Raw genomic sequence first — 27,499 nt, 5'->3', positions numbered from 1 at the left:
AGAAGGGTATCCTCCAGATGTCAGCCAGAGCTCTCCTGTATGAGATGTCTCCTAGTAAGGATAAACAGGGGTCAGGAAGCCACTTGAGGAGGCAGCCTGTCCCTTATCAGAGCTTGAGCTCTGTGCTGGGAGATCTTTTCCTCCCTTCAGAGCTGCCAGGCAGGGGCATTTAGGTCTGCTGAAGTGGAACCCACAACTGCCCCTTTTCCCAGGTGCTCTGTCCCAGGAAGGTAGGGGCTTTATTTATAAGTCTCTGATGTGCTGCCACCTTTTTTCAGAGATGCCCTGTTTAGCAAGAAGGGAATCTAGTTGATAGTCTTCCTGCAGAGGCCTTTCTGAGCTGCCATGGGCTCCGCCCAGTTGCTGTGTAAACTTCCAGGTGACTGTTACACAGGCTAGGTTAAAACTGCCTACCTGAGCCCCAGCAATGGTGGATGCCCCTCCTGCCACTGAGCTTGGACCTTTCCCAGGTCCAGCTCAGACTGCTGTGTTGGCTATAAAAATTTCAAACCAGTGGATCTTAACCTGCTGGTCTTCGTAGGGGTAGAACCTTCTGAGCCAGATCACTTGGCTTCCTAGCTTCAGACCCCTTTTTCAGGTGAATGAGTGGTTCTGTCTTGATGGCATTCCAGGTGCTGCTGGGGTATGTGAGAGAAAAAAAAATGTTGCGGCTAAGATGGTCACCCAGTTTGTGCTGGAAACCTGGGGTGCTGGTGTTGTAGGCACCGGAGGGAATCTCCTGGTCTGCGGGTTGTGAAGATCCTAGGAAAAGCACAGTATCTGAGCCAGAGTGCCAGGGTGTCTGGAAAAGTCCCTAATGGCTTCCCTTGTCTAGGAGAGGGAGTTCTCCGGCCCCTTGCACTTCCTGTGTGAGGCGACACCCCACCCTGCTTTGGCTCGCCCTCCTTGGGTTGTACCTACTATCTAACCATTCCCAATGAGATAATCCTAGTACCTTGGTTGGAAATGTGGAGATCACTTGCCTTCTGGATTGCTCTCACTGGGAACTGTGGACTGGAGCTGTTCCTGTTCAGCTATCTTGGCAGAAGTCTCTATTAAAACTTTTTTTTTTGAGATGGAGTCTTACTCTGTTGCCAGGCTGGAGTGCAGTGGTGCAATCTTGGCTCTTTGCAACCTCCACCTCCTGGGTTCAAGTGATTCTCCTGCGTCAGCTTCTGGAGTAGCTGGGACTACAGACATGCACCACCATGCCTGGCTAATTTTCTATATTTTATTAGAGACAGGGTTTCACCATGGCCAGGATGGTCTCGATCTCTTGACCTTGTGATCTGCCCAGCTTGGCCTCCCAAAGTGCTGGGGTTATAGGCATGAGTCACCATGCCCAGGTCTATTAAATTTCTTAACCCGTGAAAGAGGAAGGCTTCAAGCAAGGCAGCGGCCAAGTATATGGAAGAGAGGGGTCAAGATGCAAGCAGCACATAGGAAGTCCAACCTATGGCACTTGGCCATTGCTTTGACTTGGAAAGGCCCATTCACAGAGGAAGACCAGTAGGGAAATCATGCTTGATGGGCTGAATCCCCCTTCAGAGATTTTGTCCTACTGATGAACAAATAGAGGAAAATGGTGATCTGCAGTGTAGTTGAGCACCTGTTTGGGGGATCCTATTTGCTGTATTTTCCATTCTTTGGAGGCCCCTCACAGGCTTTTTTTCACTCTGGCTTTCTGGTCCCGAGGCCATGAAACAGCAACCGGCCAGCAATGGGCTTTCTTCTTCTCGGAAATTCCCAGCTGCACCTGTGGGAGCAGTACTTCTGCCCCAGAGGTGCCCACTCAGGGGAGGCAGGTGTGGTGGGGGCTCTCGCCAGGCCTGGTCTGCTACATGACACGTGGTTCCTTAGGTGTTCAGTCTCTGCGTCCCTCTCAGCAGGATGCTCTTCCTCACAAAGAGATGGTTTTCTTTGCATTATATCACCCAGACCTGCACTTGCCCCAATATGAAGTCTACAGCGCCTTCCCAAGGGTTTTGTTAAGCCTCTGCACACCCAGGCTGAGGCTCTAATGAAGAAGCCTCAGTGTTGATTTCCCAGCTGGGAAACCCAGCTCATTATCTTTTGTGGTTTTTTGCAAGCCTGGAATGCTTCACAAGCTGGGCTTGAGTCTGTGGTGACTTTTTAGTTTCCATGTATGAACTTGCAGTGAAGGGTGAAAGCTTTCAGACAATTGAACTGCCTTTTTCTGAAGTCAGTTTTCTCCAGGGAAGGAAATGACCACAGTAGTTGCAGCCTTTTATTTTCCAAGTTAGCCAGTTTTCTAGTAAGCTGGAAGATTTCGAGATTTCAACTGTCTGGGAACTGGACTGCCATGGCAGCAGGATTATTGAGGAAAAACTTGACCTCATTATTACTAACAACTGTGAAACAAGTAGAAATGCATATTGATTAGTTTGCCAGTTACAAATACTTTATAAATAAGATATTCAAGAAAGAAAACCAAAATATAGTGGGTGACAGTAGTCCAGTGAGAAATTTCATGATACTGGTGATTTAGAGTGTGCTTATAAACCTGCTGTAATTATACCTTGAACTTTGTTGAGTCGGAAATCTCTCCTCAGTGAGGCTTATCCTGGCCAAGCTTTAAAAAATTTTGAAATCTTTCTATTCTATGCCCTCAATCTGCTTGAGGTTTTTTCCCCACAGAAGTTATTTATTTATTTTTGTAAAATATATAGTAATACATATTGTAAATATAGTATAATTTAGTCATTTGTTTTACCAATTTGCTGTCCCACACTAGAATTAAGCTCTAGGAAGGCAGGATTTTATGTTCCTACTTACGAATGCATTTCAAAGGCCAAGAACAATTCTGGCACATAGTAGGCACTCAGTGAGTGGGCTTACATGATTGGATTAACCTTTGTGGAACATAGTTTGAAAGGTCTAGTAGTGAAAGCAGTCAGTAAGTCAATGAATGGTATTGAATCCCTACTTTACTCCAAATGATAGCTTTCCAAATCCTCCAGAATTTAATATCCATTGTCCATTTAATACTTTAGTTATTTTCAAAATGTCCTATGCCTTTTAGTGTTCCTCAGGGGTGGGTTTGCCTTTCTGTCCTGCATAGTATATCTTACTGTGATATGCACATACCAGACAATAAATATTTGTTGAAAGAGGAAAGGAGTGAACTGGTTTAAGGCATTGGGTTACTCAGAAATCCATTTATCACATAAACATTCATTTTATTGCATTATGGTCTACAACGGTAGTATTTTGCAAAATGGGTTTATTCTGAAAGATCTGCATGTTTTATATAATTTTCGGGTGTTCATTTCAGTGATAATCTAGAAAATCAACTCAAACATGTTCTGGATTATCTGAATAAACCAAATACTGCAGGAGGTTTTAACGTCCTTATTTATTTCTGTGTGTCTTTTGAGCATGTTAACACTAGATAACGTAGTACTTCTCTCACAGGTAGGGAAAAGAACAGAGGCAGACTGAAAAAGGAAATGATTTATTCACCCCAAAGGAAGCCCAAATGGCATTAAGCTATTCTGTTAGAATGCTTTACGGTCGTTTAAAAGGAGAAAAGAGATGAGAGAAGTGAGTCAGAAGATGTGCGGCAAAATAGGATTGCTGAACTAGTAGTCAGTACTATATTCCTGTTACGAGAGGTGATTTTGTTTTGGCAAGCGTAATGTTTTGTTTTCTTAAATTAATATTTTAAATTTAGTTTTTGTTGGTCTTACAGTTTTGTTTGCATTTATTTTGTAATTCTGTGGGATTGTTTGTAGCTACAAGAACTATAAAATCAGGAATTTGAGCCTACTTTTATGTTTTATATATGTGCAGGATATCATAATGAAATTTGTTTAAATTGTAGTTTTTAGTGGGATATTTACACTTAAGTTTATGAAAAACTACATTATAGAGCTTTAGGGCCCAGGATGCAGAATACTTATTTCAATAAAGTCCAGGCGTGATAGTTCAGCGTTGGACGGATATTTCTGCAGCAAGTGCTGCTAGTGGTTTGGTGGTGGTGAAAAATAGAAAAAAGGGAATCTTAGGAAAATACATAGAGAAGATTGGTTGGAGAAAGTAGAGAAATTTTAGGCCAACTTGGAGCTTTCTTTGCCATTTAGCTTTTGACTGGCTCTGAATTTGTGAGTTGTCTTTCTTAGTGACACTTCTCAAATGGCTAAGTGAAATGCAGTCTCTTCATTTCCATATTTAAAAGAAAAAAATTGCAGTCAGCATTTCTGTAGTGATCCAAATCTCTATGTTTAATGTAGAACACTGGGAGACCTAAAGAGCTGTTTAGAGTTATTAGAATGGGAGATCAGAGGACAGAGATGCTTGTTTTCTGATACTGTTTTCCCTACTCCCCAATCTTTCTAGCCCTACAATGGGAAATAGGAGTAGAAGGAAATGAAGTGAAGGGTTTATTTTGATATACTTTACTAGAAGAGGTTCTGAGAACAAATGTTACTTCAGAGTCACATTTTCTACTGTGTCTAGAGCAATATTGTCCTGGAGTTCAGGCAATCAACACACATTCACTGTGCACCTATTACGTACCAGGCATTATATAAGGAAGTGAAGACAGCTCCTTGCCTTAGGACTTAAAACCAACACTTAATGATTTTCTACTGCTGTGTGTCTTCTCTTGGTTTACTTTGGTTGAACATGAGTGGGCAATTTGACAATTTTTTGGTGTGTTCTTTATGGTAATTTGTCTAATTTCAAGGATAAAATACAGAGAAATAATAAATGTTCCGATTAATTTATTCTTTTCTGTTTCTAGGGGTGTCATGAAAGTTGACATAAATCTTCAGAAAGTGGACATTGACCAATGCTCAAGTGATGGCTGGTTTTCAGGAACTCATAAATGCCACCTCAACAACTCAGAGGTAAGAAGATGAAAATAAAATCCTCTGAAATGAGAAACTCAGAAATGCATTGTTTTGAATATGTTATATTTGTGTGGGTCAATAAGAGGCATCTTACTTGGGGGAAAAAAAATCTGTGTAGGTCTCAGTGCTGCCAAATGAACTGAAATAGGAGTAGAAAATAAAATTGGTGTAAAATAGCTGTTCATTTGGGGACTGAAAGAAGGCCAAAACTAGGGTTACATCTGAAGTTTGACTTTAGTCAAAGCCTGGCCCTATTCTTCAAAATGGGCTGGACATTTAAAATAGTCACGAGATGAGAAAACAGTGCCAGGAAGGGTTAACCAAATTACACCTGTTTTTATGGAATGTGATGCTTATTAAAATATTGGTGGTATTTATTCAGACACACTGCTATCTGCTAGAAGAGCACTAGAGAAGGTATAGTGGGGCAATTTTGAAAATAAGTAGCAAACAGTGTACAGTGTCTTAGAAAGGAGTTGTGTATTTGTGTGTGTGTATTTGTTCAGTTTTTAGTCTCTATCCTTGCTTGATTTGATGATACTCTGGCTGATAGGAAACAGACATGGAGATCATGCTTCTGGAAATAAGACTATCTCTTGTCTTTTGCAGTTCCAGAGAAGAAATATGATGACATACTAGTGATTTCATTTTTAGTAGTCCATATCCAAGGTACTCAAACTATGACACGAACATACAATAAAGTTACTGATCTCAAATACTTGTGCTATCCCAACATCGATCCATGAGTGTGTGAGGAAAGTCAGCTTGCTTTATTTAAAATAGAGGGGATATTTCCACAAATGTAGTAATTTACATCTTTAATTTGAATTTTGCCATTTGTGAAAGGCAATTATACATAGTGTAATTTTAAAGAAGCAATTTTAAATTAGAAGGAAATTTAACAATAAGCAGTTATTTGTGCCGTTACACAAAAAAATGCACAGACAGGTATACAGGTATTGATGCATGCATATACATGTTTATATGCCCATAGAATGTTTACCATGTGTACACCCATAACACATACTTCAGCCACACACAAACCACATACCCCTGCAGTCCCACACTCCCAAATATCTTTTCAGTGTTTACCACATCTGCCATACATTCCACACACACTCTAATCTCGCCACTATACTTTCCACATCCCTCAATCCTCTTGCCACCTAACCCGTAAGAAGCTCCCATAATGCCCCACATCCCTCAAACTCTATCACATCTCTCCACCACATCCTGATGATCCCCTACTTCATTAATACCTTCCCACCCCTGCCCCCATTCCCACACATCCCCACATCTCCATACACCTCTGCAGACTACCATCCACGTTGCCTCTCACTACCCCTCCACCTCACTCGATTGTGACCCAATGATGGATGTTAGTGCTTCTGCCTTGCTAACTCACAAAAATTGAGCTCTTCTTTTTGTCTCCTTTAATTGTTCTTATGATTTTGAACATTTCTGAGCCTCCACTTTGGATGGTTCTGGCATTTCTAAGATAGGAATTTCAGTCACTTGGCTTGATGAATATCTTTAGCATGATTATTATCTCCATGCCAAAGTCTAGGGCAATACTGTTTTGTTAAGAGCAGATAGCCACGTAGCGTTGTTTTTAGCCAGAATGGACTTTTTTCTGCATGTGTGTCATATTGTGGATATTGATCTGTGTGTGTTCATTTCTGTATAGCCTTGTGTTGGTGGTGCTACTGGGTGGTTCAATAAGCAGTCTGCCTAGAAACAAGGAGATACTTACTTTTAAGTTTGTTACAGTTGCTGCTTGCCTCTAATAATCATGATGTGGTTTTGTGTCCTTAGAGTACATCTGTTTATTTGATTAGATGGTCATAGTGTAAGAACCTCATTCTCCTTTTGGAAGATTGATTTATTTTGATTCTATCAGGATTATTCATTTTCTGGGTTTTGTGTCTTTTTAAAGCTTTGAAATAAACTAGGTTATTTCAAGATAAAATATTATCCTCTGTTCTGATTAACAAAGATTAGGTTGAAATGTATGACTTTTGGGATTATATATGGGAGCATTATATTTATTAAATTCCTACTTTAAAAGTGGAAAAAGTACAGTTTCATTTGAAAACGTTACAGAAAGAGGCTCAGCGATCAAAAAGTATTACCAAAACAGATCCCTATAGAGTGTATGTTCAACTTGCACTCTGTGTCAGCCTTGCCCAGGCACTGGAGTTGGGAGTAAAGAATCTTTGTGTCATGGGCTGTGCTCAGGAGGCCCTCATGGGGGTAGTTTTCCTTGCACAGGTCTGTCCTGGAACTCTTCACACATTTTATTGGGCTTCTCTAAGGTCATATAGTTTGTGCTGGTCACTCTAGGCACCTGCAACAGCCCGAAACCACATCCTCAGTGTAGTTACTAGGAATAGTTTTTCAATTCCTTTCTCAAACGGATGTGAGTTAGACATTAGAAGCTGGCTTCTCTGGAGGTTTTTACTGCTTGGGAAAACAGGAGGAAAAATCTCTTGCTTGTGGCATTTTTCATGTGTTCTGGTTCTACTTTATTCTTAACACCCCCCCACCCCCTCCATCGTTACCACCCCAGGATTGCTGTGTAAACTGGCTTATTTCGGGAAGCGTTTAACATGATCCACATTTGTAGGATGTAGGGTCCTGTCTTTATGAATGTCCATCTCGTTAGAAATAGAGACACTCATCTTGGTTTAGAGTGGGTTTTATCTTGCTAATGTTTAATATTCTTCTCTTGTAAGCAATAGACAAAGTTACAAATTTCAAAGTTATAAGTGAGGCAAACTTTTCACTGTAAAAATTTTTCTAGCAATGTTGGAAAACTTTCCAGCCTCTAGGGTATGTACAACCAGAATATCAGGTCTGACATTGGAAATAGGTAATATGGAGCCAATGACAAATCCTCAGGAGGGTTTTAGAAAGAAATGAAATGGTTCATGAAGAAAATACTTTCTCAATGAGTTTAGGTCTTTACAAGGTCTAAGAGGCCACTAAACATTTTTTGAAGGACTTGTCTTCGTAAGTGACCTAGATTACTGCAAAATGGATTTGGTCAGTTTTCATTATCCATTTAAAAGCTTCTTGAGGTTTTTGTATCAATGTTTGAGTATGTAAAATCCTTTCCTACAGAATAGTTGAAACGTAAAATTAATTGGTATTAATTTTTGTTTTAAAGATTTTCTTTTGTTTTGTTTCCACTATAAGAAGTTTAAAAAACCATTGTTTGAAATAGGAAATATTCAGACAGTATCCTGGAAACTCTGTGATTATATTCCATTAGTAAATATCTCTTAAACCTCAGTCCATCTTACATATATATTTTACATTTAGAAAGTATATACATCTTAAGTTATATTTTTATATTAAATATATTATAAATCAGAAAACTTAAGATTGAAATGAAGATGAAATCATTTTAATGTGAATTATATTTGTTAAAATAATTACATTTTATAGCAATATAATTGATTTATAATTTTAATAAATTTTTTCAGTGATTATGTCATAATTTTTGGAGATCTTAGTTTAATATTTGGTAATGCAATGATTCAGAGGTCTCTAAGTTCACTTTATTTTTGTACTTAGTTTTAATATCTGTCGTGGTTGAAAGATTCCTTACGAGGATATATCAGTCCAAATTGAAGAAACACATTGTCAACTCTGTTTGCTAAATTGTGATGTTCGTTTTCTAGTTCTAGCTACCAATTTTAGCAGAGGTTTTATTTGCAGAGATACAGCTGGCAATTCTTCATCTTACCTGATGTCAATTGGTCCTTGCAAACTAATTCAAAAGCTGGTCATTTTAATATTTTAAAGGAATAGGTTAAAAACCCATTGAATCTCTTCATGTAAAATATATTAAAGCAGACTAGGACATTTTACTTCTACGTTTAAACTGTAGAGGTATGTGAATATATCTTTTGGCAACAAAAACCACTTAACACTAAAAACATTTTCGAATATCTATTTTCCAAATGTTTACTTGAGAAGACCTTCTCATGGATTGTTACAATGGCTTTGAAGGAATGGCTTTTTTATTTATTTATTTTTAAAATACCTGTTTCATAGACACTATTGGCAACCAACCACTTGCCATCCCAGAACGGATCTGCAAATTTGGAACATTTGCCTTTTTTGTAAAGAGCAATGTATAACCAATCTTCAAGCTCAGAAGTGAGCAGTTCATTTTGAGATAATCAGAGAATCTTTATGGGGGAAGATTTTGTGTGTCACGCACCATCTCATGAAGAGTCATAAATATTTTATACTTTAAAATAATATATTCTACAAATTCATCTAAATGTCCAAATATAAAGGCAATAAAGGGAAAATTGAAGCAAATGAAGGAACCTAGTGACCATTGTCAATGTGTTTCTGTCTTGAAATGCGCAGTTTTCCTTCAGGATGTCTCTAGTGCCTTCTCAGATTAGTGATCACAGGAAGTGTATGACTGAGGGCATTAATATTACTCTAAGTCCTAAATATAACAAGGCTTAACAGCTGATATTTCTTTTGTTAAAACGTTAAATGTAAACAGAAGTTCTAGTATTTTCTTATTGCATTCCAATTAAAGTCATGTTTATTCTGTTTTGGAGAACACTTTTTGAAGATGTCAGATTCACTGGAGGGGTTGTGTTATCACCTCAGTCACTGGTCTTCTATTGCTCTAAGTTTCCTTTATATCCTCTTTTCTATGGAATGTATTGGATGAATATCTATTTGTACCTCTTCATTACTCCATTAGATGTAAGTTTAATGAATCTCTAAAGATAAATTTTAAAGAAGGTTAAAAAGGTAAGAAGTCTCATCATTTGGTATATGAGAAGAGGAATAGAATGTCAAGACTCAAAGAAAGCAGGAAAACCCTCGTGTATAAAATGTAACTTACTCATTTGGTGACAGCAGGGTTTAGAGTACTTTTCTAGAGAGCTTTCATTTAATTTAACTTTTCATTTAGTAAATCACTTAAAAATAGCTATGTTAGTTTCACCTTGTGGCTGCTATCTCACCATTGTTCTTTTCTTCAGAAAATTTCTGCTTAACAAATATTATTGTTCACCTATCTCCAGAGCCATGCTGTCTAGTATGATAGCCACTATTCACATGTTGCTTTTGAAGTTTAAATCAATTAAAATTAAACAAAATTAAAGTTTCTGGCCTCACTAACCTGATTTCAAACATTTGATAGCCCATGTAGCTGGTGGCTGCCATGTTGAAAAGTGCAGTGGACAGCTCCGCTCCAGGATACAGTCTAGCTTGTAGTGTAGTCAAGCCACATAGGTTTTGAAAAACTTTCAAATCCCTGACTTTCCTTGTACACTTAAGTCAGTAACTTTGCCTTAAAATTCACTGAGGGACATTTAAGGACAAACTTGAAATGAATTTTGGCTTATGCAACCTTCTAATGATCTACTATATTAATGCAATTGAAACTAAGTAATGAGAATGTTGCAAACTATTTTAATGCCATTATTTCACACTGGAAACTAACAGTCTTTCAGTAAGTGAGGAGTAAGCGCCAGTAATCATTGCGGATATTTACATTTTAATTGTATTTGTAGCACAACTTCTCTTTTTTCTTATTACTAGTATGAAATGTGGTTATTCAAAGTCACACCCTTCTTTTGGAACGTGGGACAATGATCAGGTGTTCATTTGTGTGTAGCACAGAACCTGACACCACTGAATTAATGGAGACAATTTGTTGTTGTTAGTTGGCCTCCCTATAATACATGGCCATTGTTTTTGACCAATTGCCCAAAATAAAATTAATTTTTTTAGTAGTAGTTGCCTTTCAGGTATTTGAAAAATGCTGTTAGCTACCTTCTAAGTCTTCTTTTTCTAAGCTAATTCTCTGTTTCAGTCACATATCCTTGCTTTACCAGGCTAGGCCATACCACCACTATCTGGACTCATTTGTTTTTGGAATTCTAAAGCTGATCTTGTGTGATTTTGTTACAGTCTTTCTTTTTAAAATTAAGAGAAACCAATAATAGTTTTCTGGGTTTTCCACTATGCTCTCGAGGGTTATTTGGAACACAGATTCTAGAATTGTTTCAAAGCTAGGGTTAGAAATCACTGTGCCAAAAAATACTGACCTGGGGGCCTAATAAATCAGTTAAGGGAAGGCTGACTGTTTCCAGCAACTGAGCCAAGAGTTCACCAGTGGCTATCACCATCTTGTGGCTGGGGGAAAGAGAGAGAAGATCTGTTTCTCAGGAAACTAAGTGACATTAAACTATTTCCTTGTTGTCTAGACATCTCTTTTACTATTACAACACAATGCGTCTTTCCTTACGTACAGTTGCAAGCTCTTTGTGTGTTGTAGTCTGTGTTGTATTAAATACTAAACTGCTGTTTCCATCACTGTCTCGTGCAACCCAATTCTGACTTTAATCGCATGTAATTAGGTGTAATAGGCTTCTCTCTTTGAGGCTACTTTAAAAGTTTGCTGAACTATTATTATTAGTAATTCTTATTATGGCTAATAAATCTATGCTATCTTTTCCATGGGATACCTTTTATAACATTATTTCAAATTCATTGTTTTAGGTCCTAGGGATACAGTGGTAAATAAGACAGAGGAAATTTATAAGTTGAAAGAAATCATTGCATTCTAGAGGCAACCAGAGGACTTAGAAATATGGCAATTGACTTTAACTTTTTTATGTACTAAATTTTCTAGGTGGTATGTACTAAAATATCATATATTAATTTCTGAGACACAAGACGTATAAAAGAGAAGTCTTCACACATATTTAAGAAGTACAGGAATTTACTTATGGGATGGGCAAGCAATAAAAAATTGTACTCAGTGTTGATGAGGATATTATCATGTGTTATTGGTAGGATTGTAAATTGTTATAAAAATTTTTGACAATATGGTAAAAATATATCATCGTTAAAAATGCACTCTTCTTTGTTCTACCTGTTTTTTCCCTACCTCTACTTTAAATACTTTATCTAAGCCTTAGGAACATAGCGAGACCCTGTCTCTACAAAAAAATTTTAAGAATTAGCAAGGCTTGGTGGCACATGCCTTTAGTTCTAGCTGCTCAGCAGGCTGAGGCTGTTGGATCTTTTGAGCCCAGAAGTTTGAGGCTACAGTGAGCTGTGATTGCGTCTCTGCACTCCAGCCTGGGCAACAGAGTGAGACCTCATTTCTTAAAAATTATATAGTTTATCTAAGAAAACATTAGAAAATTCTAAAACATATAAATAAAATTCTAAAATATAATTCATAAATATATACATACTGGACTACTTATTACAGTATTGTAGCAAAGATTTAGAAACAAATGCATATTAATCAATTGGGTAACTAAATTACAGCGCATCCAAATATCATACCATTGTGCTACTTAAAATGAATACTATTCATTCATTGATGTCGAGTGATGTTCATTATATAGATTAAAGAAAATAAACAGGTTCTCCAGTATGGTTTAAGGATTAGTAAGCATTTGGAGATACAGAGAAGAGTGATATTTGTAAAGAAGGCTTTCTGGCATGTATTGAGTAGATGAGTAGAGGCTTGGTAAGAAGCAGCCAATGTTTCCCCCCCACCCCCGCCCCGCCGCCGAATGTGAGCCCTTTGGTTTTGAGAAGTGAAATTTATAACTGTGGAAATGTATACAAGGTGATTTATATAAGCTAGGTCATAGTTTGTAAAAGGAGGGTGGGTTAAAGGCAAGAAGGCATATGCAACCTTGAAAGAAAAATCTGTATCTTGTGTTGGTGGTGTCTCTATCTAGAACTTGTATGGCGTTGGGAAGAAGATGATGGAGAAAGACAATTGGAAGAACCTTGAGCATATCTGTGAGGAGTGGTAGATTCATCTCTATATTTAGAGACTCCTTTTTCCTTTGTGGATCATAGTGAGGATTGCTAATGCAAATAACCCTAAGTTGAAGGTTGCAGTAGGAAGCAGATGAATTCACAGTAAAAACTCTGGGTAAATTTGACTTCTTCTCTTGTTTCAACTCAATAGATTTTATCAAAATCTGAAAAATAAAGCTTCTTATTAATTTTAACACTAATAATGGCTACAACTACTTGGTAGTGCTTGGTTTGGGTCAAAAATTGGTCTGTGTGCTTTATATGCATTTCTTTAATCTTGAAAGCCTCCATTTTACTGATGAGAAAGCTAGGCCAAGACAGGCTAAATAACTTATTTATAATCATACAAATAGTACTTGGTAAAACTGGGATTAGAATCCAGGTTTATCTGATTCTAGGCCTATTTTTGTTTTACTACGATCATATGCTTTTTGCTATCTAATAAACATATGACCAGAGGAATTCATTTAGGGTTAGAAGTGAGGATGTACAGGGTATTTTAGATTACAAACTACATTTAACCTTGGAAATTGGGTAGGAAATTGATGCCCCTATACCAGGCGTCACATGCTGCTTTGGTATTCTGTAAAGTAATTGCTGTGAAAATCCAGCATCCTTCTTAGTAGGAGAGGAATTAGAATTCCTATAGGCCCTGGATTTGTGTTTGAGTGATATTAACTTTCAGTGAAGGTTATGGTAGTTTTATAGGGCTTTATGTGGGGCTTTGTGCTAGTCAGAATGTTCATCTATTCTTTGAATAATGATACAGGAGACACATAGTTAAGAATAACAAATTCATTGAAAGTTAATATCAGAGACTAAAAAGATATTGCTGGGTTAGATAAATGGACAGCTCCACCACAATGAAAGTTCATCAGAGCAAAGATAAGATCCTGAATGTGAATCAAAATTCATATCTTTTTGAGCATGGCAAGATTGATGAGGTTTGGTTTGATCACATGTGAACACTATTTGGGAGGATAAGTGAAAGTTGAAAATAAGTCAACAGTATGGTGTGGCTGCAAAACCATAGCAAAAGCCAACATAGTCTGAGGTTGTTCTCTAGATCCGGGGAGGACCACATCTCTGCTGTATTCAGAACTTAGCAGAAAATACCTAAAAGAATATGACAGGTTTCAGTTCCCATACATTAAAGTGTGTATAGATAAAGTGGAATCACTCCGAAGAGAAAATTTGTACTATGAAGGACTTTGAAACCTTATTTTTTGAAGAATCAAAGAAATTGAGAATTTTTTTCCAGGAAATAGAAGACTCGTGGATGATCTGATAATGTCTTCAAATATCAAAATAGCTATTATATGGATACTTACACTTTTTCTCAGGGGACACAGGGGCTAGTGTGTGACTTACCAGTAAAACAACAGGAACTACAGAAGGCTCTGTTTATCTCATCATAAGTGGAACTTTTTAATCAGAATTGTTAAAAAATTAAAAATACACGTTTTAAAAGAGCAGATTGTAAATTTGAATGTTACACTTGTTCAGTCACACCTCGCAGGGATGACTATTTGCAAAGGATGCTGTAGACCTTGGTATTTTCAACAGTGAAAAGTACCATGTGACAATTTTGTTGGGCTCATTAAAACTGCTGGCAATATTGGCTATATGTTTGGACTAGATACTTCTTTAAATTATTCTGCAACTTTTATACCTAGTATAAAATTTTATACCTAGTATACTATAAAAGGAATCATTACAAGATGTTTCCATTAAAAAGAATAGCCTCATTGTCCTTGTACTGGTAATACCTTGAATTCCCACCTTTTATGTGTTTGTGCCTGCCAAACCTGAGATTTTTCTGATTTCTGTCTGTGATAAACCAAACTATTACTCAGCGTTGTCACCTTCATTCAAGCTAGATTTTACGAGTTGATGTCCAGTTTCCCCTTAAGTACTTTCGGGATGGTAATGCAAGACTGATAAATTTTGATGAAAGTGAGATGGAAAAAGCCGAAAAATGTTAAGTTGACATTCTATTGCAAATCTGGGATAATCTGAGCCAGAAAGGAGGCAATACTATAGAGAGAACACCATTGATTTTTTTTAAAAAAAATCTAATTTGCCTCTGCTGCTTATCAAGAAATCAGATAACTTAGAGTAGGAGATAAATCAATTTTCCAGCTAGGACAGGGTTATGGTGTTTGGAGTCTGCTCCTGAATGACGCTCCTTTAATGCATTCTGTGTCACTGGATTATATCACCAACCTTTGTGAATCTGTTGATCCAATGTTAGGACCTTTGAAGTATTTGAATTAGAATGTACAAAGGATAGAACTACCTGACCCTTCAAGGTGAATAGACTGGCTCTCTGTCTATGCATGTTGTCTGGGCATCAGTTAAAAGGCTGGGTTAAGGGAAGGGACCTACTTCTAGTAGAGAATTAGAACACAAATCAGAATGCAGGAATAAAGCAAAGGTGAATATGGAGGATGGCAGCTTACTGTGTACAGGATGACAAGGGGATTCACTACATTTATGATACATTATTATAAATTGTAATGTGACAATATGTAGGTTATGGACTCTAACCATTGCTAAATACAAAATATGTAAAATGCTTCAAAGCTTCTCTGTGGCCTTGGGATCAGGGTGAGGCTGAGTTTGAAGGTGGGTGATCTACAGCATATGCAGGGCAGAGCGAGAGTAGGAGGGGGCAAGAGAATTGACTTTCATACTCCAGAGGATGTGAACTCAAAGTACCAGACTTTCTTGATCTTTTCAATTCAGTGAGAGAACATCTGATGAAATATGAAGTTAGTGAACAGATTTGGAATATGTAGCTAAATTTATAATGGAGGCAATCAGGGAAAAAAAAAAGCCCTACCTATTAAACCTTTGCTTTTGTCATATTCAGTAGCAGAAAAATTGCTACTTGTCCAATTCTAGATATGAGAGGCAATCAGAATATACAGTGAGAGCCTGAGGGTGACTTTTTGAGGGTTAAATATAGCTTTGCATCATTAGCTTATGTGGGAAAAAATCCCACTATGACAGCAAATCAGATCTACTCTGGCACTCCCTCTGCTACAATTATATAAAATATGGTGGAAACTTGTCAAAGCTTTCAGTGAGAAATGAGGCTACTGATGCTTGGCAGCCCCCTTTTTGAGCAAGTGAAGAATCACGTTGCTTAGCTACAGCCCTTGGCTGATTTAGAGAGCTTTAACTGACTGTATTATGCAGGAGTTAAAACTCTATTCCTTGATACCTTCTTTTTCTAAGATAAAAAGGCCTTATTTGTTTTGTTGGTATCTTTACCAAGTCATTTGTGTGTATTCATAGAAGACAGGTTTCGATTTATTGTTTTTCCCTCCCAAGGGCCTATAGATTGAGAGAGAACAAGTGGGTGTTGATGATACAAGCAGAACATAAAGTATTGAGATCAGTTGAAAATGCTTTTGTCCTCAAAGTAATGTGCAAGTGTCTATTTCAAATATTTTTGTCATTTGAAGCTATTGTTTTTTTTTTTGTCCCCTCCCCCTACCCCCCCACTCTTCTTTTAGCTTATTCATAGTTTGGGTTACTATTGTCTTTAAAATGCAGAAGATTTTTGTGTTTTAAAATATAAGCTCGCATGTAGGTGTATGGAAAGGGGTAGGGAACAGTGAATGTAATTGATGAAACAAATAAAAGTAAGGCTGGAAATGGAACAAAAGACCATTGAAAACAGAAGGATTAAGGAGAAAAAAGCTGCAAATGGAGAATATTTAGAGCACTTATGGTGCATGAAGTAGAAAAGTGTGTAAAGGGGGAATTGTTAGATGATCAGAGCCCATTTCAGTGGGATGAACATGCTCAGAGGGACTTGTAAGTTCTGTGGGAGGTTTTTGGTCCATGCTCTGTCTCCAGAAAGGAATATTTTTACACTATTCTAAATATGTGGGTATCCACTTTATTTTTATAGCTCTTCAGGAAAGGGAGCTGTCCCTCAGCAGTGCTTTCTAATATCTTACCATAATTACTGTAATGAAGTGAAGCCATGACCTAATCTTGATTATGTAATTATTTCCGTAGATTTTATTATTGGCTTGTCAGTACAATCTTAGTTTTATGCATGCAAAAGCCATGTCTTTTCTTTTTCTGCTGGTGCTTACAATTCCATGATCACCTGGAGATTGTCGAGTTGATTGTATACTTACATTTGGAAATAGGATAATGGACAATTGTCTCTGTAGGCTTGGCCCCATTGCAATTCTAGACCTGTTGAACACCAGAATTGATAGGTGTACTGAGCAACCTCACTGATGGGCTATGTTTTTATGCTTGTCTGCAAATCATCTTTGTCTAACACTTTTTAAAATGTTTGTCTAATACAGTCACTTTCAAAGTGTGGTGCTGGGACCCCTGGGGGTCCTCAAGGCCCTTTCAAGGAAGTCCGTGAAGTTAAAAGTAGTTTTATAATAATTCAGAGCCATGATTTGCCTTTGAAAGTCTCCACTCTCTTATGAGTATCCAGGGGTTATACAAGATGTGATACAGAAACAGATTAAATGCAGAAAGAGAGAGGAGAATCCAGGTGTCTTGTAATAAGTCCAACATGAAAGAGATTTGCAGAAATGTAAAACAATGACACTCTTCTTGCTAAATACTTTTTTTTTGGTTTGGAAAATAGTTTTTTTCATAAATTTTATTTATGTTAACATATTTGTTATTTTTTAGAGGAATTAATACATGTGTTGAAATTTTCTCAGTTTTAATATATAAGATGGTAAATATCAATTGACATAACCCCCATAAATGAAAGCTCTTTGAGATACTCAGTAATTTTCAAGAGTGTTAAGGGGTCCCAAGACTGAAGTGTTTGTGAGGTACACTATCAGCTACTGCATTATTTCTGACCTTAATTTCAGTTCCTGGTTTCTGTGCTTTCTCTCTCTTCCTTTTGTGATTTGATAACGCACTTTTGAGACTTTGATAACTCACTTTTCCCCCCGCCCCCCGCCTTCCCTCCTGATCATTTCAGCCTTAGATCCTGAAGTCTCAGCCCAGTGGCATCAGATACAAGTACAGTAGTCACATTAATTAAAAGAGCAATCAATCCATATTAACATTTCACATATAAGTGTAATACATATTTCTAACTATAGCAAATGTATTATAGGTAAAAATATTCATTTGTTATTTCACTTATTATATAGTTTGAGTGAAAACCACACTTTTAGGATTTTTATTTTGACTTCATAAACAATTTTGAACAAAACACCAAAGGATGGAATATTCTGTGTTTTACTTTTCAAATTTTTCATGTTGTGATTTTAAATGTAAACTGAAAATCATTTATGTGTCAAGGTATTTAGAACTATATAGAATTCTTCAGTCCTAAGTATATATGAAGACCAATTTGTCTGGTTAGTGCTGTTTGTTAATAATTTGAGTATTTGGTTACCAGTTAGATGGCTTATTCAAGTAATGCCTCAAAAGTTTTTTCTGAAGATTGGTCTGAAATTTTACCCTGATTATTTGGTAAGCCAGCCATCAGCTAATTAATTTGTATATTTAAGTAGCAGTTTGTGAATTCAGTAAGCATAATTTTTTTGTGTGTGTATTGTCAAGATATTCTTAGGACCAAATGAGGGTCATATATATGGAAAATGAAAAGTGAATTTGGTTTTTTGTTCCTTTATTGAAGTAGTTCAGAGATTCCAGAATCCTTTGTGATCCAGGTTTCTTACAGTTTTCTTTAGACAGGTAAAATAATTCATAGTCGGCTATGTAATGATATTTTGTTTCCCTTGTCACAAGAAGGTGTGTGTTGAAGCTGAGCTTGGGTTAGGGAACGGCAATGGGTAGAAATGAAATTTTGTACCTTTTCTTTTTGATCACAGTTGAATAGATCTTAAATTACAAAAGTGCTTGGTAGTCTGATCTCTCTGGTGGCAAAGTGTTAGGCATTCCCATTTCCTTCCACATTAGCTACTTGTGATGTAAATTTTACCTCAGTATCTCATGAATCTATTTTCTTTAATTCTTACTATAACTTAGTTCTATTCCTACTCACTTTTTGCTTGGTCTTTTTTTCTTTTGCAACTTTGCGTTATTATTAAATTTATTTTTTATTTTTATTTTTTTGGAGACCAAGTCTCACTCTGTCGCCAGGCTGGAGTGCGGTGGTGCGATCTTGGCTCACTGCAACCTCTGCCTCTTGGATTCAAGCTATTCTTGTGCCTCAGCCTCCAGGGTAGCTGGGATTACAGGCACACGCCACCATACCCAGCTAATTTTTGTATTTTTAGTAGAGATGGGGTTTCACCATGTTGGCCAGGATGGTCTTGAACTCCTGATCTCATGATTCACCCACCTCGGCCTCCCAAATTGCTAGAATTACAGATGTGAGCCACCACGCCTGGTCAACTTTAATGTTAAGTGTATATACTTAGTGTATACAACATGATGTTTTGATACGCTTAGGAAAGTGATTACAATAGTCAAGTAAAGCAACATATCCATCTTCTCACATGGTTATTTCTCTTCTTCCTTTTTTGTTTTTTTTTAACGGCAAGAGCACCTGAAGTCTACTTTCCTAGCTTGCTTATACATTTGCAATACTATGTGTCTTCACTTTTCTTCCTCTCCAGTTCATTATGCAGTATATTTTTCTGGAGACAATATTACATAGTAGAAAAAGGGCTGTTTTTTAATTCAGGCTGCCCATCTTTATTATGCCTCAAATTTCTGTAAAATGAGGAGAGTTTTTAGGGTATGTAAAGTGCTTTGCACGGTCCGTTCTTTATAAATGTTAGCTATCCTCCATAGCACTATGTATGCTTGCAAATATTATAATTGTTGGTATTAATCTTCTGTGCTATACTGTAAGCTCTATGAGGGCAAAAACCAAATTAGTGTTGTTTACCACTGTATCTCAAGTGCCATAACAACGTTTAAAATAAAGGCATTTAAGAAATACTTGTAGTTTGCTTTCAAAATCAAAATTTCTTCTCACTCTGCAAAACCCAGCCACTTGCCTTCCATCATTCTACCATGCTCTTTCATGTCTCCATGGATTTCTTTGCACATGCTCTTCCTTTGGAATAACATACTGTTTCCCACTTTGGCCAACTGATAGTTTCGTGCTTATCTGTTGAGTCCTAGGGTTGCTGTCGGTGAGACCTTGGCAGCCTCCTCTCTACTTCAGGCAGAAGATTGTTTTCTCCTATGTGCCACTGTAGTACACTGTACATGTTTTTGCTGTAACGTAGAATGCTGTGCTGAAATTATTTGATTGATGTTAATTACAATAACGACATTTATTAGATACCTTTCCTTTTACTTTGTCAAATATGTATGCATGAACATACACACAAATGTACATAAATGTACGTGAAGTTGTATTTAATATTCAGAGTTGTCCTAGAAAATGTGTATTCTAATTTTACAGCTGAGGAGACTGAGACTCAGAAATTTTAAGAAATGAACATAGATTACCTATCAATTAATAATTTGGAGTGATTGATTGCCAATGCGAGAGTACCTTGAGGCAAGGGCTGTGACCTACTTGGACATCTCATTGGTAAGGCTGCTTTGGTGGTTTAAGTTCATGGTTGCTGGTTTCATCACTAACTTATCTTAACACCCATAAGAAAGATTTAGATGAATTCTGTAGTTTTCCAGGTAATCTCATTTTCCTTCAGCAATAGAAAATTCCAGATAGAACCTGGTTACTCATGAAACCCTTCCTAGTATCTGAGAACCTTCTTGGATATTTAGATTCTAAGTCTAACTTTAATTTGTTTTTTGTTTTACTTCCTTAACTCATTGCATTGCAAGCAGTTCTAATTAAAAATGAATAGACATTCAATTAAAATGAATAATTTTAATTCTTATAGGGGAATGTCTATTATCATACATACTATTATCAACCATTATTTTTAGAATCAAATAAAAACTGCATATGCCATTATGAGCCAGTTATGTGCTTTAGTTTCTTTTGTTTTTCATTTGTGATAGATGAATTTTATAAATAGAGTGTACAGAATTTAGAGTAGGTGGCTCTACAAATTGACTAGTGATTATTCTGAATTCACTATTGTCATGTATTTGTGTCATTTATCTAGATTTGAAAGAATGAAGAGATACATGATACTTTTTAAAGCTGCATCTCTTTCTCTTTTTGACAAATAGTGAGCTTTACAAATACTAAATCCATATAAATTCTTCTCCACAGCCAAACCACTAAAGTAAATATTAGATCATGTTTTCAACATTAAGCTTTACGGTATATGTACATGTAACTGTAATTGAAAAACTTATTGTAATCAATTTTCAGCTTTCCATTTCTTCCTTTCTACTCCCCTTCTTTTCTACCTCCCTCTTTCCCTCCCTTTACTTCCTCTCTCTTCTCCTTCTTTTTCTTTGCCCTTCATTCACTCATTTCACTGTCTCTTCAGTTTTCTTTTCTCTCTTCTCTTCTTCCTTTTTTAAATTGTCTTTGTTTTGTTTTGTTTTTTGTTTTTTTAAAGCCTCTCTGCTTCCCAAAAGGAAAAGTGTAAGCTAGATGCTATGATTTCCAAAAAGAGATGGCACGATTTGGGCCAAGGTTGTAAGAGTCCATTTCAGAGGCAGGCTTTCCCATCCAGTTTTTTCACTTCACGTACTCTCCATATCCTCCCGCCATACTCACTCCCACCTCCCCAAGTAGATGAAACTGTGTTATCTCAGAAGGTAATCTTTCCAGTTCTGATTATAATGTGTGATTGACAGGCATCATTAGACCACATAATACCTGGGAGTCCTGAACTGCTGGTTACATATCTTTTACAGTATGATGGTAATGTTCAAATCTGTTAATGAATAAAGTAACAATAAACTCATAATTTAATATAACCTGAATCACAATATCTTTAATATACATTTGAAAAATGAGACATAAATGGTCAAGATGTGTTTTTAATGTAAACTAGAATGATTGCTTGGTGTGGCTTCCTGAGCTTTTTAAACTAGCTGCTTACATTAACTCTGACTCCACAGAGATTTATGAGCTGCAGGTTATTCTACTTTGAGAGAGTTTTGAGATTTACTTTCTAGTTCCTCTAGTTCTGCTTTTAAAAATGCATGTAGGACTTAAACTATCAAACAAAATCAAGAATGGATTAGAAAATGGGATTTGTTTCCATGCAAGCCATTTCAAATGCCAGTCCACGGGATCTTCCCTAAGCCTCATAATATACGTGCAGAACATGATCACATTTAAATTTCTTGTTCAGGACTCTATGATGAGAATGTATTACATTGAATTGCTTTACACATTGAGCTTCACATATTATATAGGTATAGGCATGACGATTAAGGAAATGTGATCCTTCCTCAGCTTTGTAATTGAAAAAGATGTCAAGGGTGGTATTGTGTGGTCTAAGGATACCTTTCAGTCCTACATTATAATTCAGAACTGGATTGATTATCTTCTGAGAAAAGAGCATCATCTACTTGTTGGGGAGGTGGGAGTGAGTGTGGAGGGTGGATGTGGAGTGAAGAAACTGGAAGGGTAAGCTGGCCTCTGAAGTGGACTTGGTTTTACTTTGTCTAACTCTTGCTAATGAAGAGCTAATTTTTATTTGTCTTTAAATTGGAGAAAAAAGAAGATGAGCTGCTGGGGAAGCTACTTTTATGAAATTTAGGAGGTATGGTGTGGGAGATAAGGGTGAGACCTCCAACTGCAACCAACCTCAAGATTGACCAGCTATGACTAAAGCAATAGGGGCCAGGCATGGTGACTCTTGCCTGTAATCCCAGCACTTTGGGAGCCTGAGGCAGGCAGATCTCCTGAGTTCAAGACCAGCCTGGCCAACATGATAAAATCCCATCTCTATTAAAAATATAAAAATTAGCTGGGTGTGGTGGCGTCCACCTGTAATCCCAGCTACTTGGGAGGCTGAGGCAGGAGAATCACTTGAACTTGGGAGGTGGAGGTTGCAGTGAGCTGAGGTGGTGCCACTGCACTCCAGCCTGGGAGATAAAGCCAGACTCTATCTCAAAAAAAAGAGTCACTTTTGACTGAAATGGTCAGCTCAGGCATAAAGATGCATGCCTTTAAGAATAGGTAGAATTTTGATTAGAAGCGATAAGGAAAGGTGAGCTTCATTGCATTATATCCCAAACACATTGTCTACTGATAGAATGAACGGATGGTACTAAATGTAGGGAAATGGAAGAAGCAGAAGTTTATATCAGGTACTTTGTGTTGGAATCTTATGTAATAAGATAGATAACTTATTTTAAATATGCATATCAAAATTTAGTACCAATAATTGATCAATCAATAAATATCAACTAATCTGGAGTAGAGCTACCTTTCAGAAGAAATTCCTTAAAATTCTTTACTCTTGAATCAATATGTACCTTCATGAAGATTCCCAACTGATTTGGACCAACTTTCTCACAGTTTATCTATCATTGGCTGCTAAGACGTTGACTAAGTGAATATCTTCCTTAAGATGGATTCCTCTTCATTAAGAGGGTGAGGAAAGTGTTGATTTCTGAAAATTATTGGGTTATGACTACTTTTGATTCTAAGGAAATTTCCTGAAGTTTTTGTTTTTCCATATAATTTCTACAATTATTACCCACTGTTGAATTTTCACTTTGGTTTTTTGTTGTTGTGTTTTTTTTGGGGGGGAGGTATTGGGGGAGACATAGTCTCACTCTGTCTCCCAGGCTGGAGTGCAGTGGTACGATCTTGTCTCACTGCAACCTCCACCTCCCAGGTTCAAGCGATTCTGCTTGAACCCTCCTGAACAGCTGAGATTACAGGCATGTGCCACCATGCCCAGCTAATTTTTTGTATTTTTAGTAGAGACAGGGTTTCACCATGTTGGCCACGCTGGTCACAAACTCCTGACCTCAGGTGATCTGCCCACCTTGGCCTCCCAAAGTGCTGGGATTACAGGCATGAGCCACGGTGCCTGGCCCTTTTACTTTGATATTGAATTAGATAACTGTGTTCTACTTCCTTATATTGTTATGTGGTTTGCTGGACCTTAGTAAACTTTGGGTATACAGCTAACTTCTGAATTTGATACAACTGAATTCTCACAGCACTAGGATAGTTGCTGGACAATTTAAACACATTTTTCTATACCTAGACCCGTTAGTTGAGACACCCCAATTGAGGCATTTTAAGAAATCTCCTGTACTTAATAAATAGTTGAGCACCTATTCCCCATATCTACTTAACAAATATTGGCTGAATGAGTAAACGAATGGCTTAAATGAATAAAATGTTTATATAAACATGGCAATTACCCATTCAAAGGACCTCTCAGTAGCTGTGTGTTTTCATGAAATTTGCAGGAAAACCCAAAAGAGGAGGTGGAAGCTTTTGATAGCATAAAATGACCTAGGCCACACTGAGGGTAATTAATTCACAGATGTAGATAAACATCGGCCATAGATCTGGTGAACCTTCGTTTCATTAAATAGTGTCAGAAGCTAGATGGAAGGCACCAGATGCTGAAATAAAACTTCAGAATCTAGATGATAGAAAAGATGGTTATTAAGTTCATGGAAAATATGTGCCATGAATTAGAATAACAGACTTTTTAAAAAACTTCAGAAATAAAATTATACAGAAAAACAAATCTCAATATTTTCTGAGTAATTGAATTCCTTAGGGAAAACTAGAATGTAAGTAAGATTTGTCTATGTAATTTTTGATCTCCTTTGTCTATGCTAACAGAAAAGTGATGTGGAAAGGGTTAATGCTCGGGAAAAAAAACCCCCATAATTTATTAGAACTAAGTGTTAACTGAAATTTTGAGAATGATTTTTGGATAAGCCCTTGCCCATTCTCTTTTCAGGTAGTGCTTTCCTTTCCTTGATTTGAAACTTTTTACATATGGACTGGATTTTCTTTTATTTAAGATTAATATCAGAATAATATATGGAATAAAAAGTTTATTTTCACTCAATAACTTGAGTATACTATTTTTTTCCCAATTTTATAAGAATATGCGGAGTCCTCTTGTTAAGGGAATCTTAGAGAATAGATATCATGTGGTTTGTTTTAAGGTTCATCCAAATAGAAATAAATACATTAGTTCTGCATATTTTCCTCTTTGGTTAGTTTAGAAATTAGTCCATTACTTAACCTATTACTTCACTAAATACTCAGTTCCTGGCCATATCCCTTTCCATGCCAGGTTTGGACACAGGCCTGGTAATATGGCAGGTCCCAGGCACAGTTCACAAAACTGACTTAGAGACAGAAGGCATACAGCACCAGACGATGGTTCCTACTCCTACCAGATCAAGTGCAATCTTGTCACCATGGCCCTTAAGGCCATCTGTATGGGTTCTTTCTGATTTAACCAATGAATCTCTCTCTTTACAAGATTTTCTGTCTCTCACATATGTCATATCAATCCCGTTTTCCAGCTCTTTACTTGTGTTCACCTGGCTTGGGATGTTTCTTTACCATGTTAAATTTACCTGTTCTCTTCAAAGCCCAATTCAAGACTTATCACCTCACTGGTCATCAAGAGAAGCAAGCTATAATTTGCTTTTAAATGGAAGGAGTTTTCTGTGTTGTGTCATTCAGCTCAGTCTTTAATCATGCGTTCTGCTTGTAAATTACTGCATATGTTTCAAAGCCCATCACAAGTGGATCTTTTTAGAAGACCTCTCCCACATTGCTTACGTCTCATATGAAGCTCTTTAGCAAAAGAATCTATTAAAGTTAGTTGAAGGCCTGTGATCTATCATTCTGTACTTCACTTTTAAGCATTTTTCCAAACTAGATTAGATATCACCTGCCCTGGAAAGATACCTTTTTATCCTAAGGGAACATTCCCTTAATACAAGTTATCAGCATGCAATATGTTTTCACAGCACATATAATTTTATTTAATTGTGTCTCCAGTCTTTCAGCTGCAGTATGTTATTTGTTCATTATTGTGTCCCTAGTACCAGCTACAGATAGGATGCCTGAACTAAAATGGATAATTAGTGAAATTTGCTGTTTATTGGATGTTTGAAACTGTGAATCCTCCATCACCAGTAAGATCAGGCTACTAGAGAGTTTCCTTAATGTGTCCTTTGTGTTTAGCATAAAGACTTATATACAGAAGACATGACAGTTATGTATTCCCTGTTTCTAAGAGACTCCAGCTAAGTAAAGTAGGAAAAGAGGCAGGAAATGCTATATAGTATTAGGAGATTTAATGGGCAGTAAATATTTCCAGGCTTTGGGGGCCTATTTTTTTTTTTCTGGGTCCCAACAATTTTAGCCATGCCTCATTCACTTAGAAGAAGAGTCATCCTTTCTACCCACATGTTTATAGACATTTCATTATTTAATTTTCTAGGTTTGCAAAAGTAAACAAACCCCCTTGCTTGGCTAATAATCAAAAGACTCTACTAGATTACGCCACTAACCTGTTACCACTACTCTCTCATCCTTCATGTATTCAGTAACTATTTTATCTCTTCATATGCTTCTCAGTCATTTCCTGGGACTGTGTGTTCCAATTCTTAAGTAATACCAGAGATATCCTAAGGCAGGAGCCACCTTAGGACAGGAGTCACTGCTTTTTCTTTATAGGATCATTTTCTCTCCATCAGATTTTAAGATAGAAGTATTATACTTACACCATAAGTTAACAACACTATAGTACTACCTATGTGGATATAATTGATAGAATATAGAATATCAGGGAAAGAGTGTAGAAATCCAGAGGAATCTAGAAGTATCCACTGTCGCTTGCTTTCTCATTTTCTGTCTTCAGCTCTTTATAATGGCCAACGTGCTGATCCCAAAGTGGGTCTGAGTCCTTACTCTGCACCTCAAGTTCAGCCTCAGGTCTGCCAGACAGTCTAGTCCCCAGCTCTGGAATAGTGAGAGCTCAAGGACTTGGGGTACTGTTGGTCCTAAACACCATCCTGATAAGATGTTGGAGGGTGATGACAACAATGATCAACGAAGAAGGTTTGATACTCCTCACAGTGGAAATAGTAGTGATCTTGGGGTCCGTACCTCTTTGTATCCTAGACTTTAAAAAAAAAAAAAAACTCTTGAAGCCAGTGGCTTGGTATTTAACCGCCTTTCTCCTAGATTTCTGGCTTATTTAACCAGAGGTGCATGTTTCTTTTGGCACGCACAAATGATGCTGGTCACTTCATTGCATTAACGCTACAGTTCTCAGCAAAGCTTTCAATAACATGCTAGATTGAATGGCTCTTTGGGCATTACCTATCCCAGTCATTTGTTCAGAATTCTTATTCCTGCATTGGACTTTTTCCCAAACGCTAATTTTGTTCATTGCTCCTAGAGAACATAGAAATGTCTTTGAAAGCATCTTTGTCTACCACAATGCTCCAAAGGAATGCCAGTTCACCTGAAGGGGAGGTAAAGGAGGAACCCAACAGGGGGATTAGTGTGTATTTGTTAGCAAACAACCTGTTCTTCTATGGAGAAGAGGCCCATGATAGGTCAGGTCTTTAAGGGTGGCCCTGGCCCAGGCCATGTCTTCTGTCAGTGAATCCTGTGGGTGAGTCATAGGATCATGGAGTTTGATGATTTCTTTTTATTAACACATGTGATAAAGTGTTCAGAGACGAGGAAGAGAGGATTTAAAAGAAAAAAACCTAAATAATAACAGTAACCTAGAAACTGTTGATCTATTTTTGGAATCTGATCTATTCACATGAAACTGAATTCTAGTTCTGGTTTGGGCTGGGGGTGTAAGACTGACTCTCAACCTTGGTTTGTGACATCATTGACAATCTCCAAGACTGCTAAAGTTTTTTTTTTTTTTTTTTTTTTTTTTTTTTTTTTTTTTTTT

The 27,499-nt window shown here is 37.1% G+C and overlaps 1 protein-coding gene across 1 annotated transcript in view; it reads left to right on the top strand.

The window, feature by feature from the left end:
• Positions 1-27,499, top strand: part of GPR158 (G protein-coupled receptor 158) — a 400,381-nt gene that overhangs the window by 35,228 nt on the left and 337,654 nt on the right. Inside the window, exon 2 of the mRNA XM_032243850.1 lies at positions 4,766-4,871. Coding sequence (XP_032099741.1) covers positions 4,766-4,871 — 106 coding nt within the window. The remainder of the gene's footprint in view (positions 1-4,765; positions 4,872-27,499) is intronic.

This window comes from Sapajus apella, unplaced genomic scaffold, assembly GCF_009761245.1.
Source record: "Sapajus apella isolate SASKATOON/1434 unplaced genomic scaffold, GSC_monkey_1.0 scaffold53, whole genome shotgun sequence".
Classification (NCBI taxonomy): domain Eukaryota; kingdom Metazoa; phylum Chordata; class Mammalia; order Primates; family Cebidae; genus Sapajus; species Sapajus apella.
This window is presented reverse-complemented; position numbering and strand designations above follow the sequence as displayed.